Genomic DNA, 19,460 nt, shown 5'->3' on the forward strand with positions numbered 1-19,460 from the left:
AAAGTTACTAGAAGAAATCAAATGACCGTGCTTTCTTGAACTTTTCTCTATTAAAGCACTTTTTCACATACTAGCTTCTAAAAATAGTTTGAAGTCTCCGTGTCAAGGTCTATGAACTTTGTACTTCTTATTTCTGCTTTCTTTCTCTTCTGTGCATTGCCAAATATYCCCTTTGTATAACTGAAACAGAGCTGTGGCTTGATCGTTAAATTTAGGGAAAGTAATTGCTCCGAGCTCTAAAAGGGGAAGCAAAGGCTGTGGGTAGATGCAAACCTTAAAGTGTGGAAAAATGAGTCGCTTCTTTCAAAGAGGCGCTAGCGGCCGGCAGGGGCCCGCGGCGGCCGAGGACGGCCGCGTGGTCCGGAGGGGGCGTGAGGCCGGCGCCGGCTCTCCAGCAGGGCTTCCACAAGCCGTTTTGTAAGGGAGCGATGGGTACACGTATCTAATTTATTTATCTTCCTRCCTCCCCTTCCGATTTTCCCTACGTTTGTACCTTTAGCACCGGGCACAGCAGGGTCCCGCGCCCGGCCGGGTGACCGAAGAAGCGCTGAGTGATGGCAGGGCCATGGGACACGTCCCCCGCGGGGCGGCAGCCCTGGCGCCTCCAACCCTTGGTTTGGGGTCAGAAGACCCTAACCACAAGAAGGATATCATAAACACGAACCATCATGAGGGATTTCCTATTTTATGCCTTAGAACAGCGAGAAAACATTAGGTGACCCCTTCTGGGCACCGCTTTTAAACCTAACGTCAGAAGAGGACAACGCAGATTTCTGCAGCAGCTCCCAGCTGTCATAAGTCAAGTAGTACGACTGATGCTGCTGGTGGTTGTGTCTGCACAGAGTACTCTCCTTTTTCTCTGCCACCGTTGTCTGTAATGAGGAATAACTAAATGCAGTGAAAAGAAAAGTCTGAGGCACTTTAAAATTGCTCTAATCTTGAGCTGTACAGCAGCCAAAAGCCACAGGCAGGAGCAGCTCTCCACGCAAGACAAAGGAAACAGAGGCAGAGTTACATCACGTTTATAATTCGGTTTGCTTTTTTCGATCACGAAATTGTTGCCTCGTGCTAAAAAAATCATTTTATCTTCCCTGTCCAGCAGAAGCTTTTCTCCAAAACGGGGTTCCCGCCGTAGCGTTTCTGCAGCCGTGCCATGAGCGGCTGAGCAGATGTCGGGCACCGGAGCACGGCTGCCTACAGATCAAGTTGCGGCTGCCAGCTCTCGCGAGCTTTGTGTCAGAAACAGTTGATTATAATGTCAGTACTGTCCAATTTACAGGCTTAAAGCAGCAGCTGCATACTGCATTTTCACTGAAGTGTTCAAAGAGCCTGACTCTTACAAACTTTGTAGTTCTGGTGGCAGAGGTGGGGTAAGTGATTCTCTGTTTAACATGTCTCTGTCTGCCAGGGCAATTTACAGCTGAGTTGATTTGCRTGGGGACTGTGATCTTTTAAAATGTTATGCTCTGCCCATTTGTTGCTCTCTTGGGAAAACTCACTGTGCCCTGCGAGGGGAACAAGTAGGCAGGCGTGTGCATCAGCCCTCGGTGTTACTCAGGAGAGTCACGGCTGAGCAAATTAAACGGAGCTAGAAATCACTTACTAATTCAACCATCTTTGCTATTTAAATAGCGATTACATAGTGTTGTGTATAGACTTCTTGGCTTGGAAAAGATTTGCAAGGAGAGGAAACARTCATTGAAATAAATTGTATTCCCTTGCTGGATGAGAATAAGGATGTATGTTCTGTTTAACTTTTATTGGGTGAAACTAATGCAGAAGCAGCTTTTTTAAAGTATGCAAATACATTATATGATATATCTCCACTTGGTTAAAGTTGATGAGCCAAAGCAATCTTCTGACTCTTTTACTCTCATAGTAATAATCAAGCAATGTTTGTTTTGCTCAGTGTGCTATATATTGCTGAGTTTGTTTTAATGCAGCATTAAAATCATTATTAAATGTAATATTTGCCATACATTCAAGAGGTAATAGCAATCCTCTGTCACTTGATACTTTCGTCAATATTAGCAGAGTAACTTGAAACTAGACATAGCCTCTCATTCAGTAGTTTAAAACTTCTTGCTTTTTCAAGCTTGCTCTATTTCAAACTTTTTCTTTAAAGTATCAGCTATTTTATTGTAAAGCTAATTAGAAATGTACAGAATTGATCATTTTATTATTTTTTTCCTTAGGATTCTCATCTAAAACATTTTAGGATCAACATTTATGCCTCTATGTTTTGAAATACTGGAGTGATTTCCCCTTGTCCTGCTCTTTTTAAGATTAATTTTTAGATATTAAAAGCTTTAAGATGTTTAACCCCTTTTGTTTTCGCTCGTGTGATTACCTTTTCTTTGTGATGATGGTATTGGAAATCCCATCTATTTGTTGCTGTTGCTCAGTCCCGRGTGGCATGTTAAAAGTGAATACGTGAAAAAAAACTACAGAGCTCCTGAAATAACAGATTAAAGGAATTACTTTGCCCATCTCAGGCAGCGGTGCACGGGACGCACACACGTGCCGCGAGGCTCCCGGTGTAAACACGGATGGTTCCCACGCTTGTCTCGGTTGACCGTGAGAGAGGGAGCAAGAGCTTAGCCCCGATCTGAGCCGCGTGTGCCTTTTCTCACCGAGCYCTCCAAAGACTTCATTGCAGGAACGAATGGAAAAAACCAGCGGGCGCGTGGCGAGGAGCAGGCGGCCGAGCCGGGCTCGCAGGGCCGCGTGAGCGGTCCGGGCTGACCGCGCGCGTCCGCGCAGCGCAGCGCGCGCGGGCCTGTGCAGGCTTCTCGTGCGTAAAGCTTGAGGTGAGCCGTTAGAGAAACCCCGAAAAGCCTGTTGCCCTTGTTCCCCACCTTGCCGCTTTTTTAAAAATAAAAATGCGCTTTGAGGATAGATACTTATTTTTCCAAAGTTTATCTATTATCGGTTTTGATACATTCTCTGAAAATTCTTCTCTGTTCCTTTGATTCTATCTCAAATTCATCTTTGAGCAAAATGTTCCTTTTTGTTTTTTCCCAGCATTTTCTCAGCTTATTTCCAACAATATGCAAACAAGCAAGAGGAGCTCAGATTGGGAGCGCAGCTGTACTTTCCACAGAAATTAGCCTCATTCCTTTTAAGGACACAAGTGCTTCTTATTAACAAAGAATGGACTGTTTAAAGTGGCAGGACTGAGTACACTATGTACAACAGGACAGCAAGGAAAAAATAGAAGGAAGCTTTGTTGAGCATTTTCAAATATGTAAGCCATAAAAATGGGTTTTTGCGAATGCTCTTCTGACATTTCATTTTCCATGGGAAAATGCATTTTTGTAACATTTTAAAATATTAGGGTCCACAAATTATCAGGCACTGCCTACACAGATTTAAAAAAATCCATATGTATTTTTAGCATTTTAATGTTTATCTTAAGTAGCAGAAATATGACAACTTCTCATGAATATGGTGGTTATAAACCRGATTAAATCACCTTATAGAAAAAAGATCTCGAAAGAAATGCTGCGTGCAGACCTTGGCATACCTCTGTGTGCCCACAAGAGCTAGTGGAGACAGTCAGCTGAGGTACTTTATGCGCTGTGCTTGTTAGAAACACCTTCAGATCTTAAGACATATGAGTAGGACACCGTGACCATCTAGTGCCTTTTTGATTTTATAGCAGTGCTATCTTTTCTTCAGCCCAGGCATGTGCTGTGACACAAGTATGCAGCTCAAAACGTGCCTGGGCCTAGAAATCCTTGGATTAAAACATGACTCCAAGCTCCTTTCCGGAGTTCATGGGATGCATGTTAATGAGCGGAAAAATTTGTGCATAGTGATGTTTATTATTCCCCTTTATTGACTTGAGAATACAGATTACCAAATAGACCTCAGACAGAATAGCGGCTAATCAGGCATGCCATTTTCTATCACAGATCATAAAATGTTCTATTCATTGAGTGGTGAAGTCATCTGTTAACTAAGGAAAACACGATGGAAAAGATGATGGCCAAATATCGCTGATGGAAGGAGCACTTGCTGATATTTGGGAACAGGAAGGAAGCAGGSCTCCGAGACTCAGCAAAACCTGTGCTGTGACATAAATCCAGTGTGGACTCACAACTCCAGTGGCATGAAAAAAATCGGACCACAGATATACGACCCAAGGGCCACCTAGTCAGAYGCTACTTGTATGACCTTTCCCTCTTTGGCCTGGTTTCTTCACATCTACATTTTTTAGGGGCAGTGTTGTTTTGAAGCCCTGTACGGCGAGTCAGTGAAACTGCACAGTTTTTGTAACGYTTTTGCCAAATAACCCCTTTTATGCTAGGGCCAGTTTTGCCTGCGTGAAAAAGAAGAGCATGATTCTATCCAAAGATTGTGGGAACATTTGGAGTGGCTAGTCTGTTGATCCTCTAAATAAATGCGCTTTTTAGGAAAGACAGGCCAGGAAGGCAAGGTGGTGGAGTTGCTCTTTATGTGAGAGACCAACTGGAATGCATCGCRCTCTGCCTGGGGGAGGAGGAGGAGGCAGTCGAGAGCTTATGGGTAAAGATCAAAGGGCAGGCCAACACGGGGGACACTGTTGTGGGTGTCTACTACAGGCCACCTGACCAGGAAGAGAAGGTTGAGGAGGCCTTCTACAGACAGCTGGAGRTAGCCTCACGATCRCAGGCCCTGGTTCTCATGGGGGACTTCAACCACCCTGACATCTGCTGGAGGGACTACACAGCAAGGCACAAACAGTCCAGGAGGCTCCTGCAATGYRCTGATGAYAACTTCTTSTCACAAATGGTGGAGGAGCCTATGAGGAAGGGTGTCCTGCTGGACCTTGTCCTCACCAACAGAGCGGGACTGGTTAGAGGTGTGAAGGTTGGGGGTAGCCTTGGCTACAGTGACCATGAGATGGTGGAGTTCAGGATCYGGCAGGAAAGAAGTAAGGCAACAAGCAGGATTGCAACCCTGGACTTCAGGAGAGCGGACTTCAGGCTCTTCGGAGACCTAATTGGTGGAGTCTCATGGGTTAACGCTCTAGAAGGAAGGGGGGTCCAGGAGAGCTGGCTAGTATTCAAACATCACTTCCTCCAGGCTCAAGAGTGGTTCATGCCTATGAGTAAGAAGTGCAGCAAAAGGGCGCAGGAGACCTGCCTGGGTGAGCAAGGAGCTCCTGGCCAAATTCAGACAGAAGAAAGTACACAGAATGTGGACGAGGGGACAGGCTACTTGAGAGAATTATAGGAATGCAGTCAGAGTATGTAGAGATGCGGCGAGAAAGGCTATGGCCCAGTTGGAATTGATTCTGGAAAGGACAACAGGAAGGGCTTCTTCAAATACATCAGCAGCAAGAGAAGGGCTAGGGAAAATGTGGGCCTGCTACCGAATGGGGCAGGGGCCCTGGTGACAAGGGATACAGAGAAGGCAAAATTACTGAATGCCTTCTTTGCTTCAGTCTGCACTGCTGAGGGCAGCCCCTAGGAATCCCAGAGCCTGGATGTGAGGGAGAAACTCCGGAGAAGGGAAGACTTTCCTTTGGTTGAGGAGGAAAGGATTAGAGACCTTCTGGGCAGGCTAGACATCCACAAACCCATGGGCCCAGATGGGATGCACCTACAGGTGCCGAGGGAGCTGGCAGTTGTTGTTGCCAGGCYGCTCTCCATCATCTTTGAAAAGTCATGGAGAACTGGAGAGGTGCCTGAGGACTGGAAGAAAGCCAATGTCACTCCAGTCTTCAAGAAGGGCAAGAAGGAGRACCCAGGACACTATAGGCCGATCAGCCTCCATCTCTGGAGTGGTGGTGGAACAGCTCATTCTAGATGTCYTCTCCAGACATGTGGAGGAGAAGAAGGTGATCAGGAGTAGCCATCATGGATTCAMCAAGGGGAAATCCTGCTTAACCAATCTGATAGCCTTCTCGGATGGAATGACTGGGTGGGTAGATGAGGGGAGAGCAGTGGACGTTGTGTACCTTGACTTGAGCAAGGCCTTTGACACTGTCTCCCATAACATCGTCCTAGAGAAGCTCAGGAAGTGTGGGTTAGACGAGTGGACAGTGAGGTGGATTGAGAACTGGCTGAAAGGCAGAGCTCAGAGGGTCATCATCAGTGGCATGGAGTCTAGTTGGAGGCCTGTGGCTAGTGGTGTCCCCCACGGCTCAGGACTGGGTCCCATCCTGTTCAGCTTCTTCATCACTGACCTGGATGAGGGGACGGAGTGCCTCCTCAGAAAGTTTGCTGATGATGCCAAGCTGGGAGCAGTGGCTGACGCACCTGAGGGCTGTGCTGCCATTCAGAGAGACCTGGACAGGCTGGAGAGCTGGGCAGAGAGAAACCACATGAGGTTCAACAAGGGCAAGTGCAGAGTCCTGCACCTGGGGARAAATAACCTGAGGCACCAGTACAAGCTGGGGGCTGAGCTGCTGGAGAGCAGCTCTGCAGAGAAGGACCTGGGAGTGCTGGTGGATGACAAGTTGACCATGAGCCAGCAATGTGCCCTTGTGGCCAAGAAGGCCAATGGTCTCCCAGGATGCATTGGGAAGAGTGTTGCCAGCAGGTTGAGGGAGGTGATCCTGCCCCTCTACTCAGCCCTGGGGAGGCCTCATCCCGAGTCCTGTGTCCAGTTCTGGGCTCCCCAGTACAAGAGGGACATGGAGCTACTGGGGAGAGTCCAGTGTAGGGCTACGAAGATGATCAGAGGGCTGGAGCACCTGCCCTAGGAGGAACGGCTGCGAGAGCTGGGCCTCTTCAGCCTGGGGAAGAGAAGACTGAGGGGGGATCTGATCAATGTGTACAAGTATCTGAAGGGAGGGTGTCAAGGGGACGGGGACAAACTCTTTTCAGTTGTCCCATGTGACAGGACAAGAGGCAATGGGCACAAATCGAAGCACAGGAAGCTCTGCCTGACCGTGAGGGGGAATTTCTTCCCTGTGAGAGTGACGGAGCACTGGACCAGGTTGCCCAGAGAGGTTGTGGAGTCTCCTTCTCTGGAGATCTTCAAGGCCCGCCTGGACGCAACCCTGTCTAACATGCTCTGGGAGACCCTGCTGAGGAGGGAGGTTGGACTAGGTGATCTTCAGAGATCCCTTCCAACCTTACTGATTCTGTGATTCTATGATGATTCTATGATAAATATCTACGGGTCCTCTCTTGCAAATTTCGAGGCTTAAACCTTGGACAGCCTTTTTCAGTCCTCTGTTCCTACAGAAATTACCTGCAAAAACTGGAAGCTGGTGTCATTTTATGTATATTATTTATTTATTTATTTATATTTTATATTTTATAACTGAGGTTTTCCAGGGAGACTGTGGAATCTCCATCCTTGGAGACACTCAAAACTGAACAAGGCCCAGAGCAACACCATCTAACTTAGAAATCTGTCCAAATTTTAGTTGGTTTTGGCCCAGATGACCTCCAGTGGTCCTTTCCCACCTAAATTGAGAGCCTATGGGCCTGTGCTAAATACTAAGAAGGATTTTACCACAAGACAAATTAGTCAGATGTTATGGTTAAAGACCCCTGAGCCAGGCACCATCTTGTTTCCAGTGCCTTTGGAAGGATCTATATGCTTTCTGAACAAACGCTTTTGGTTCTCATACTGATACGTTAACATACAAATTCTAAATTTCTTTTTTCCTTTCTTTCAGATACCATGATTTGGAAAAATGGTACACGTGTCTATACCAGATTTCTTATGTGGTTTCTCCTCCTGAATATGTTCATCAGGAAGGCACTGCCTGAAGAGAACATCATTACAACTAAGAAAGGCAGAGTAAGGGGGGTGAACTTGCAGGTACTAGGGGGAACTGTGACAGCCTTCCTTGGAATTCCTTACGGGCAACCACCCATTGGCAGACTGAGATTTCAAAAACCAGAACCTCGTGAGAAGTGGTCAGATGTCTGGGATGCCACGAAACAGGCAAACTCTTGTTACCAATCTGTAGATACAGCTTTCCCTGGATTTCCTGGATCGGAGATGTGGAATCCAAAAACCAACCTAAGTGAAGACTGCTTATACCTTAATGTATGGACTCCCTCRCCCAGAACCAAGAATGCAACTGTGATGGTGTGGATATACGGAGGTGGCTTTGAAACTGGGTCATCTTCCCTGCCTGTCTATGATGGCAAGTTTCTGGCTAGGGTTGAAAGAGTCATTGTTGTTTCCATGAACTACAGGGTTGGCGCATTAGGATTTTTGGCTTTGCCAGGAAACCAGGTTGCTCCTGGAAATGCAGGTTTATTTGATCAAAGATTAGCACTTCAGTGGGTCCAGGAGAACATAGCAGCTTTTGGAGGCAATCCAAGAAGTGTGACTATCTTTGGAGAGAGTGCTGGCTCGGCTTCTGTCAGCTACCATGTCCTTTCTCCTGAAAGCCATCCTTTTTTCACAAGAGCCATCATGCAAAGTGGATCTGCAAATGCCCCTTGGGGCGCAATAACACCGTCAGAAGCCAGGAACAGAACTGTGGCTTTAGCCAAGCATCTCCACTGTCCTACCAGYAATGAGACAGAGCTAATCCTCTGCCTCCAAGACAAGGACCCTCAGGATATATTGGACAGTGAGATTTTTGCTGTAACACATGATTCTCTTCTTAAAATATATTTTTGTCCAACTGTGGATGGTGATTTTCTTTTGGACATGCCAAAAACATTGGTTGAAAATGGCCTTTTTAAACAAACACAGATCTTAATTGGCGTTAACAAAGATGAAGGATCAAGTTTTCTAGTGTATGGAGTACCTGGCTTCAGCAAAGATAATGATAGCCTGATCAATAAAACAGAATTTCAAACGGCTTTAACATATGCCTTCCCAGAAGCAAGCCAGCTTGCAGTGGAATCGATCATATTTCAGTACACAGACTGGGAAAATGAGCAGAAACCAGAACATTACCGTGATGCCATGGATGACGTAGTTGGTGATTACAAYATAATATGTCCTGCTGTGGAATTCGCAAAAAAATTTGCACAGTTCGGACACAACGCGTTCTTCTACTTCTTCGAACATCGATCCTCGAAGCTCCCTTGGCCGGAGTGGATGGGAGTGATGCACGGTTATGAGATTGAGTTTGTGTTTGGATTACCCTTAGAAAGAAGAGCTAATTACACCAAGGCTGAAGAAATCTTAAGTAGGTCCATGTTGCGATACTGGGCAAGTTTTGCAAAAACAGGGTAAGTTTCCTGTAGAMGTGTGTTTGATTGGTCAGTTGCTTGCGATTTTGCAGGCACAGAAACCTTACCCATGCTGACTGTGATTTGAAGTCTGATGAGAACTGTGAGGAAGGATTAATTGTCCAGCTAGCCAGAATTCCTGCTTTAGCGCTGATAAAAACAATGTCTTAGTAAAATAAACTGTTGGTGTGTAGCTCACTCTATTGGATGAGCTTAAGAAAATACTGTGTACCCACCTACATTTTTTGCCATGGCAGCAGCTGTTACAAAGGAAGGTAAGTGCTTTACATTTTAGAAACAAAATATATCAAATTCTAGAAAAATTTACAACATTAGAAGAGAGAAAAAMCAACAGGCTTTAAGATGTAATGTGTTCAGAACATGCAGATGTGTAATATGAAGGTATATTATCTTCATGCTATGAAGCAACTGGGACTGCAGGCTGTGCTTTTCAGCCTTAGGTTTCCAAGTGTGCTACAAGTTTAATCCAGGGTTTCCCTGAAGTCAATGACAAATCACTTTTCCTATCCATCTGACTCATCTTTAAATGAAATATGCCCCGACATATTCTTCTTGTGTATCTTCTTGTGTATCTTCTTGTGTATCTTCTTCTATAAGGACCAAATAAGCATATTTCGTTTGCATGTATGAAATGGGCTGAATGCACCAGTGTATTAAGGCAGTGCCCAAGAGAGCAGTGAGAAAACCCTTAGCTGTGCGGCGCACAAAGCTCTGCACCACTCCATCTGTGTGCTTCCCTYTCTACAAAGGATTCAGATTGAAATGTTTTACATCACTATAAGAAACACAGTCGTTATCACCGTCATGTGCAATTAGTTTCAAGTCCCCCAAAGGAAGGGGGAGCCGTCTTCCACAAAATTTCTTTTGATTTGTGAATGTCCTGCTACYGAATCCATCGAAGGTTATGTTATGGTTTGCAGAGACTGAAGTCAGCTTTGAAACAGGACCTAGTAATTTTTTCTTGGTGGATTAATAGATCAAAAATCAGAAGAGACTATTGTACTCATTTAGTCCATACAACCTTATACGTAACACAAAACGTAGGACTTGAGCGTTTCCAGGAATGGAAAATCCAGCCCAAATGTTGGTGGGTTGTTCTGAAGATTTATTATGCTCCCRGTTAAAAAGACAAGTTTTCTTTCTGGTCTGAATTTTGTCTATTCTAGTTTTACAGCTGCTATAATTTGTTAATCTTGGACAATTTCTTAAGCTTTAATATTATTAAATTTGTGCTCGCCGTAGAGCTAGTTCCAGACTCCAGTCGGATTATGCTTAAGCTTTAGTGTGTTAAACAAAGCAGGTTGTGTTCTTGAGTCTTTCACTCTGGGGCATTTTTTTTTCAAGTGTTTCAATAAACTGGGGCTCTTCTGTGACACTTCTTTGACTCACCAATGCATTTTTGGAACTTTCCTTGCTAGGAAAAAAACACATTTGTCCAAAAGGAGATCTAATGACAGGTATACATCTTCTCTATTTCAACCTGATATTCCCCCCAAGGAAAAGACTATTTGAATCTGGCACAGCATAAGCACGAGCTCGGCTTTGGCCACGTGCCGCGGATGGTCCAGTTCCCGTGTGCCTGCGGTGTCTCACGGACCYGGTTGCCACCTGCTCGTCTTAGCGTTACCAGCTCCAGGTGTTACCACCCTTCGCGGGTTGTCATAGTCCCTATTTAATAAGCCTGCTGCACTGCATCCCCCTTTCCCCACCAAAATATTCTTCTAACTGGCTTATTCCTTCAACAGGTGTGTAAGAGTGTTATTTTATGAGYAAAGGAAATGATAACCATTGATTGGTAAGATGCGTTTCATAGACCTCCTTCTGCAGAACTAACGGTTAATTTTTACAAGCATCCTTCTTTTAACAGATTTTTTTAATCAAAAGGTGTAATTGTTTGTCTGGATACATAGAAGCGTTAATCAATTTAACAAGTGCTATTCTTTTTATAGCTTAGAGCCTGTAATGTATTTTGTTTATTGTAAATGATGAGCATTTTAAAACTCAGAGAATGACTACAGAGATAATTAAACTCTTCAAATGCATAACATTTTAATACAGGTTTTGTACTTGTAAAAATGTAATGCAAAATTTAATCTGAGAGCTCTTTTGCTTCCCTTTTCACTCTCTGTGAGCTCTGTGGGAAAGACGCAGAAAGCAGCACTCAGCAGCCATGTGCGCTTTGGAAACGGGCTGTGCAGTTGGTTTATCAATGCCAAAAATGCACGTGAAGGAATCCCAAGGCGAAGGCTGTGCAATGAGGTCACCTAAAATGTGGTCACCGTTCCTGCGCTGCGAAGATATGATGTGACAACACTGCTCTGAAGCTAGTGTCACCAGGCCCGTGGTGAGAGTGGGCTGAGCAAAGGCTCCTTRTTATTACGCTGTAGTTTTACAGACCTGCCCTACAGGAACTGGCAATCAGGATTTGTGCAACACCATCCAAAAATTGTAGATATTTCCACTATGCAAAACTATTTATTAGTTAGGAAAAGAGAAAGTTAGGTTCAAACTAGGTTTTGAAGAACATTACTTACATTTTTGTGAGCTATCTGTTTCCAGTATCTTATAGTATAAATATATATACGCTCTATATATATGTGTGTGTGTGTGTGTGTACATATATATATATATACACACACACACACACATATATATATATATATATATATACACACACACTCCTTCCTGTGTCCCAATTACCTGCTGCAGGAAGTAGAGTACACTGTCCCTGTGTCTGGCTAAAATTAGACAACAGAAGGTACATTCAGGTTTAAGTTTATAAAAGACTTTAGCCACCAGTCTTGTCATCTAGTCTGATTATCATTTGCACTATAATTAGATTAGCCTACAGATAGAATTTCAAGTGGTTTCTACAGCAAATAGGAAATAACCCCCCCCCCCGCTTCTACCACAAATATCCAAACTGTGACTATTATGGGAGATAATACAATCACACAATTTGAGTATCACTAAAAGTGCAGATCAGTATTAACCCATTATGTGCCGCTTTCCTCATAATACTGAACACAGATCCCCGTTAGATTCTGTAATAAATTATCCACAGGGTAGAATGAGTGGAGAAATAATAGACATTGTTAATAATTCAAAAAAAAATTTGCAGATTCTTTTTTTTTCCTGGCTCTTTTGTGCACACAGTAAACATTTATAAAGAACTGGGGAAGCCCTCCTTGTGTTTGACATCTGTTTATAGTAAACTCTGGCATGATCAAAGGACAAACATCTGGGGAAAAAATTGCTTTCCCATTGATGTTTGCAAAGCAAGAGCAAAAAATTAGGCAAAAAGATGAAAATCAGAAATATTGTACAGCACAATTTTTAGTGAGGGCGTTTGACCTAATATTCTAATGTGTAAAAGTAAGTACAACAGCGTAAGGCAGGAAAAAGAGGCCTGCAGAAAAAAAAAGGGGGAAGATATAGAGTCAACACAAGCTGAAATAAATGAGTTTTTTTTCTTGGAACTTTCTCCCTGACAGACTGGTGAACTGGTGCAGCTGCCTTGCACGGGGCAGCATATTTTGTGCCACCTTTGGTGCAGCAGCCCCTGGCTCGGCATTTTTCGCAAGGAGGCGTCAAGCCCACTCTTCAAACCCTAATGCTCTCTAGTTTTCCTCCCTATGTGAGCACTGGGATTAAGAATGATGATGGTGAAAGCCAAAAGTTTAAATACCCTAGAGGACCAGTTTTATTTCGTAATCTTGCTAAACATAAATAGCCATGATAACAGACTTTTTATTTTTTTTTTTTTCCTGAAAAATTATCAGGGTAAAGACTATCTATTATTCTATTATTCTCTTATTCATTTCCTATACCCAAGGGTATAGTGTGATTTTTTTTTTGTGGGGGGGGGGGAATCTGCCATATATTTACATAGTCTCTAACATCTGTGTAGACCCTGCAGCACTATTCTTCTCTGACAATAGGCCATCAGCTTTTGTTCATGAGATTCCCTGCAGATTCACTTACCCAAGCTAGGATTTAGTGTCTCGGGAACCCCTGGTAGCTATGGATGGATGTGGAAGGATGCTGAAGTCCTGCCCAGAAGGTCACTTCTTTTGGAAATGGGGCCACAGYGCAAACTGCCGCTTAGCCCACGCGCAGATGGGGCACAGGTTTCAGAGCAGATCTTGACACAGGGGCTGCATGGAGACGCGGACGTGGTAACTACCCGTGCTCCTGCACAGAGGAACGGGCTACCCGGCACCGCCTGCGGTGGGGCTTGCGTCTGGATACACAACCCATATCCGTGCTGTTACTTCACTGCACGCAGTCTGAGGTGGAAAGAGTGAAATTCCTCGTGCGGTCTGTCTGCTCAAGCAGCTGGTGTGAAATAACTTGAGAAAAGGACAGGCTGGCAGGCCCATAAGACTTCTAGTTGTGATGTTTAGGATCAGTCTGTTGGATTATTACTAATTAATGCTGAGCTTGATCCTGGTAAACAGAGCGTAGGTGCTCACCTGGCAGTGTGGGCAACTCACCTGCCCTCTACACACCTTCAGCAACAATTCCCTTCAGAACTGTGCGCGTGCTCTACCTCAAGAGCAGRTCTAAGTAATGAATGGCGCAAATTATTATTTATTATTATAATTTAGCAAACTATTTCAGTTATTCTACTTCTGTTCTGAACAAAGAACATCATTTAGAGTATCCTTATCTAGTCCTAATGTCATTTTAAATTTTTTTAGGCACTTGAGATGTGGGAGTTGCTGTACGTTAGCCCCAATCCTCCATTGTACAATTATATCCTGGCAAGAGAAACCAGGTTAGACTCTGCGAGAGCGCGCTACCTGTGGAGCAAGATGCTGTGCTGTGATTTACGCRGTGTGTAGAAGAGCATCGCTAGCGGCGATAGTCAGTCTTTTATACCTTGGGCAAGTGCAGCCTGTTACAACTTCTCATAGTGTGGCTGAAGTGCTTTTGCCTTCCAAAATCAGGCACTTCACAGGGTCTCTGATGTTGTGTTATCTGAAGTCTGCCCGCAGCTCAACTGTTGTATCTTCCAGTGTCCTTATGGTTTTAAATTGGATGCAGTGTATTGAGGGAGAGTGTGCGGATACCCAGGAGCGGTCCTGGCTGGCGAACGTGCCATCGGCCTTGCTCCGATGTCTGCTAACGTGCAGGGAAAGGCGACTTCTACTAACCTGCCACTAAGCTCTGGGGTGCGGACGGCAAAGACTCGCACGCGTCGTGGCGGTTCCTTCCCATCACCTGAATACTGCTGCTGCTTCATTAGCACTGCAGCTTTTAAGGATTAAACTCTTGGTGTCAAGTAAGGCTGACCAAGTAACCCAGCCTTTTCTAGCKTTATTAGCATAATTTCTCAAGATGTCTCCTTTGCATATATTTGAGCCTTGAAAGAACATTGTCATCGCTCCCTTGAAAATCTCTGTGCTGTTAGCGAGGGAAGAAAGAGGGTTGTTACTGGTGCTTCCAGCACAGATCAAGTATAATAAGATATTTGGGTTACGAGGAAGAGCAGACTCCAAAAATTAATCATAGTGATTTAATTTTGATTTAAAAGTCTTCTTTTTACCCCGAACCAGCTGATTCTCGTGTTTGACACTATTGTCCCTTGAACATCAATTCAATGGTAGCCTAAAAATCACTTGAGCAGATTCCAGAAACATCAAAATTGGACAGGCAAATAGAGTCASCCAAACTGTACTCAGCAGGAAACCAAAGTGTGATATCAATATCATATGGAAGGGCGGAGATGAGGCTCAGTGTGCTTATGTGTGAATACAGATTAAGTTCATTTTAACAGTATTGAGTTAGTGTTCGTTGGCTTTCTCCTGAATGCCTGTCTGTATGTCTTACTTTAAATAAGGTCCATGGTGAGAGAAGATTTCTCTTTTAAAATACTTTAAGAACTCATTTCTCTGCTTCACTTTTGATGTTCTTCAGAAAGCTTTTGAAACTAAGCAAGTGACACTAACAGGTACTATCAATCACAAACAGCAGAATGCTCTGCTAACTCTAGTAAGACGGCGTTTTATTTATCATGAAAAAATATATGGCATCCCAAATCAGTAGTTGCTAGGTTATGCCTTTTGCATTACTTTATTCATTAGGTTTGGTAACTATTTTTTAGACATGAGTGAAGTAAAGTGACAAGGAGACAGACAAATCAGATGAGATGAAAACTCAGATAAGAACACAGTGGAACATACAAAGATAATATTTTTAAGGCTTTGTGAAAAATGTTTCGTATAAAAGGAAACTGGCAAAACTTGTCTCACTGCCAGTTTTACAACTGATGAAACAAATCTTTGCAGCTTTTTCTATAAAGCAAAGCCTTTGAAATATTTCCTCCTATGTTTTAGGGGAATTCGAGAGGCTTTGATGGTCCCACTAAAGCTCGGAAGCACTTTGGCTGGTTATTATTGCCTTTCCCTGATGTTCCACCAGTACACATATAATAAACCTCAGTGCTTTTGTTACCAACTTATCACCACATGTTTATAGAGAGTAGGCTGAGAGCAGCAAGAACAAAACCAGCAGGCTTATATAGCGTCCAGAGRACAGGCTGAACTGGGGACCCATATCTTGTACGTATGGAAAGGAAAAAGCATACTAAAAAAAGCAAAAGTGAAAAAACTCCAACTTCCTTTTTAACTTGCTAATACTTCAGAAACCGGGAAGGTCTACGTGCCACTGAGGCACTTTGTGGTAAGAAATGTACTGTGGGGGTCCCTGCTTCTGAGGTTGGCAGACGCAGGCAGGGGCCGCAGCCCTGAGACCTGGTGCTCATCCTCACAGGTCCTTTTGTTCACGAACAAAAAATAGCCACRATTTAGGAAACGTTGTTTTTCTATACCTATTTCTCCATCTTCACTTAACTCTGGATTCTTAAAAGTGACTTATCATGTTTTCAGTGTCTGTACATATTATTACACTAAGAAACAGTAATGGAAATCTCTTTTTAGCTACCTATCTAATACATTTGGAAATAGTACATCATGGAAAATCAGTAACTAGAGACTCACATTTGGCAGTCATCTCGGCTTCTGGYTTGCAAGCTGACAAGCTGCCACAGAATTTCAAAACTGAAACCAGGAATATTTAATTCAGTCATTTTTCTGAAATACGCCTAGGATACAAAATGCTTAGATYGGCTAAAAATCATTGCCACTGTTGCAAAAACACAAGAAAATGTCTTGTTACTTTCCATATGTGCAGCAAACCCAATTCAGTCTGTACAGGTTTTGTTCTCTACAAAAGATGAGTCAAATCGCATATTTTAAAGATCAGATGAGAGCTTCTATTAAGGAAATGTCCAAATATTGTAGGAATAATTGAACGAGACATCAAACTAAAAACTGTAACTATAATGTTAAGGTTGGCCTTGAACATAATACTGGTGACACATTATGGAAAAGGTTAAGATCGGATGYGATTGTCAGGAATAGAGCAGCAGGTAAAAAGCCTCTTCCTGATGAGGGGAGAAGAAAAMGCACTGTAATTAAAATCAGCGGACTTCAATTAAAAAAAAAAAAAAGATTTAGATCTGCTGTATGCTTTTGTGCTTCCTATAGAAAGCTATTTTGATCCAGATTTTTTAAGATCACTGCACCTGAATCCCTTTGTCTCGCTGCGTCACTGTTCCTAAAACGATCACCGACAGCTCCCYGAGTCAGAGCTGCGTTGCAAGGACAGTTCTCCAGTTCTGGCCTGTGTTCTGTGACCGCAGTGACAATCACAGGTAGAAAAGCCAGCAAATACTTCAAAAATACTGTCAAAGCCTGCCRGATCAAAACCAGCAGTAAGGATCCACCAAATAAGGGAAACTTGCTGTGTTTGAAGACGCGTAGGCAGAAAGGCACAAAAACGCCCGTGCGTGCATCGCCTGATTTCTACCTCAGGTTTGAGGGTGGAAACACGAGGCCTGGATTGGAATTACTTAATGTGCGATGGAAAGTGTGTGAGTGAAGAAGACGGGAAACAAGGGAGGGAAATGCCTGGCAATGTAGGGAACTAGATGAACGAGAAAAGAAAGAAAGAAGAAAGGACAAACAAAAGCAGATGGAAAGATAGGAGAAGAAAATGTCTGAGAGACGTGCTAGCAGTTTTGGGGTGAAAGGAGCTGAGAACAGTGAAACGAAGAAAATGTATGAATGAACGTCTTTCTTACAAGTTATGTGTGGGGTGGGCTCGTATAAGCGCAATACACTTCAGAGGTAATCCAGGATTAGGAATTGCGCTCACTAAATCATAACATTTGCCGGCATGTAAACGCATGGTTGCAGAAAGCCCTGGAAGGTCTAATTAGTGCTCACGTGTAATCCTCTTTCTAGGAGCGCTCTTCTTCAGCAGGCACAGTGCTGCTTTTCTGCAGCTTACTCCTTGTTTTGTCTTCAAAAGGCAGAAATCGGAGTTTCAAAGGTCTGCGAAAAAATGGGGTCATTTTTCCAGGTGATTCTGGCATACTGATCTGAAGCCTTGCTGAGAAATTTTGCGGGAGGAATGGAAACCTTTCAGTACACACTTTAATTTACTTCCCAACATGAGAGATTGGCTAGTTTCAGGGAAATGGCAAAGGGGAAAAAAGGAGGAAATGAGGAACAGCAGAGGTTACCTAACATCACATTTTCAAAGGTAGCTCAATAGGATGTTTAATTTTTTTTCAATCAGCTGCAAGAGAAGTCAGCTGTGGGTAAATGTAGTTAGCAACTTAGTCACAGGGTTTGTGAGATTCTGTCCCCACAAATCTAGAAGCTGCATAAGAGGAAATCAGTCATTTCATGCTTACAGTTAATTATCTTACACARTCGTATGCCAGTGCAGATGTAAAATTAAAAGCTGCCATCATCTTTCCCAGACATCCCTGGCTGCTTCCATCTGTTTTCTCTGCCTTTCCTTTAGGGAACGTAAGACAAACACCTAATTTAATACAAAACATGTTCTAAGGAGTGTTGCCTCAAACTTGTCGCAGAGACATCCTTTCTCTACCAGAGCTGCYGGTCAAATACTGTGATTTTTATCTGAATTAATGAAGTAGTGTAATATAGGTGGCTCAGTTTCTGGTGAAGCAATAACACATATATACACACCAGAAGGTCACCTAATGGTTACCCACACGGGGCTGTCCGTTAGGCCTAGACTACACGGCTGTAGAAATTTGTGGCTCGTACTCTTCCTACCACAAGCAGAGATTTGACAACAGCATTGGCGGGAAATATGAAGAAAAATGTTACTATAATCAAGTCCATCAGGACACAATGAATTTAGGTGATTTTTTTTGGAGCAGGGCTATAGAAAGTAATGGCAGAGAAAGCAAGAGATGGAAACAGCAATCACATACATATGAGTGGAGTATTTATTCTTTCTCACAACCAACAAGACTGATAATTTTTACCAAAGTTGACGGGAATTTAAAATATAGTATTAATAGTTCTGAAGCAATACTTCAGATACTCTTTAGATTTGTCCCAGGGAGCAATAAAAGCTAAAATAGTGTGCGAGTTTTCTGCTTTTAGAGGTCATGGGAGGGAGGAGGGAGGTTGTACAGGAGATCAGCCAGTTTCAGAGGAGGAGTAAAAGGTCAGGTGTCACTTCCCTTTCTGGCTACTTATTCTTTTACTTAGCTTTTACGGAAATGATTTCTTCCTTCAAAGTCTCAGTAGGGTTCAGCACCTTCTTCCATTTCCAAATAGCCCTTCTCAACCCCTACAAGTGAGACTAAAAACTATAGTTTCTTCTGATTTCTTGCTGCAGCCAAGAGTGTAAAAAAATAGCAGCTTTGAAAYGTGGTCCTTGAAAGCTGAAATTGATATCGTGTGAAAGGGCGTAAGGGTCTTGCAAACTACTTTGCAGACACTTTTTTTTCCCAAAAAAAGATATTGCAAAAAATTTTCTTTAGAATGGAACGTTTTCCATTCTAAGCCACAGTGTTGCCTCCATTATATCTATTCTTAAGAAACACAACTATTCACAGAAGAACCTGGGGTCCAGGAAAATGTGTTATATAATCATTGTAAATTCAGCCTAGGAGTAGAGAAATTTCTTTTATAAACAGCTACAGGTGCTTCTCTATCTAGGACGTCATCCAAATCCATAAATCTTTCTATTTAGTTTGGCTGGATTTGGATCAAAACCAAACAAACTGATTCATCTCAAAAAGTTCTGGACTGGTCTTCCAAAAAGCATCTAAAATAACAAGTCGGATGCATATATGTTAAGAGGAAGGAATAAAACCCTGCTGAAAAATTCTTGCTTGCTTTGTTCCTATACATACCCTAAGCCACATAAATGACCACAACTGTATGTTGCAGGATGGTG

At 43.3% G+C, this 19,460-nt stretch overlaps 1 protein-coding gene across 1 annotated transcript in view; it reads left to right on the forward strand.

Moving 5' to 3' along the window:
- Window positions 1-1,279: 1,279 nt before the first annotated feature.
- BCHE (butyrylcholinesterase) overlaps window positions 1,280-19,460 on the forward strand; it is a 35,893-nt gene continuing 17,712 nt past the window's right edge. The window contains exons 1-2 of the mRNA XM_085322288.1: window positions 1,280-1,370; window positions 7,622-9,143. Coding sequence (XP_085178414.1) covers window positions 7,627-9,143 — 1,517 coding nt within the window. The 5' untranslated portion in view covers window positions 1,280-1,370; window positions 7,622-7,626. The remainder of the gene's footprint in view (window positions 1,371-7,621; window positions 9,144-19,460) is intronic.

Source organism: Rhea americana, unplaced genomic scaffold (genome assembly GCF_003343005.1).
Source record: "Rhea americana isolate MKP2758 unplaced genomic scaffold, rheAme1 scaffold_76, whole genome shotgun sequence".
Taxonomy (NCBI): domain Eukaryota; kingdom Metazoa; phylum Chordata; class Aves; order Rheiformes; family Rheidae; genus Rhea; species Rhea americana.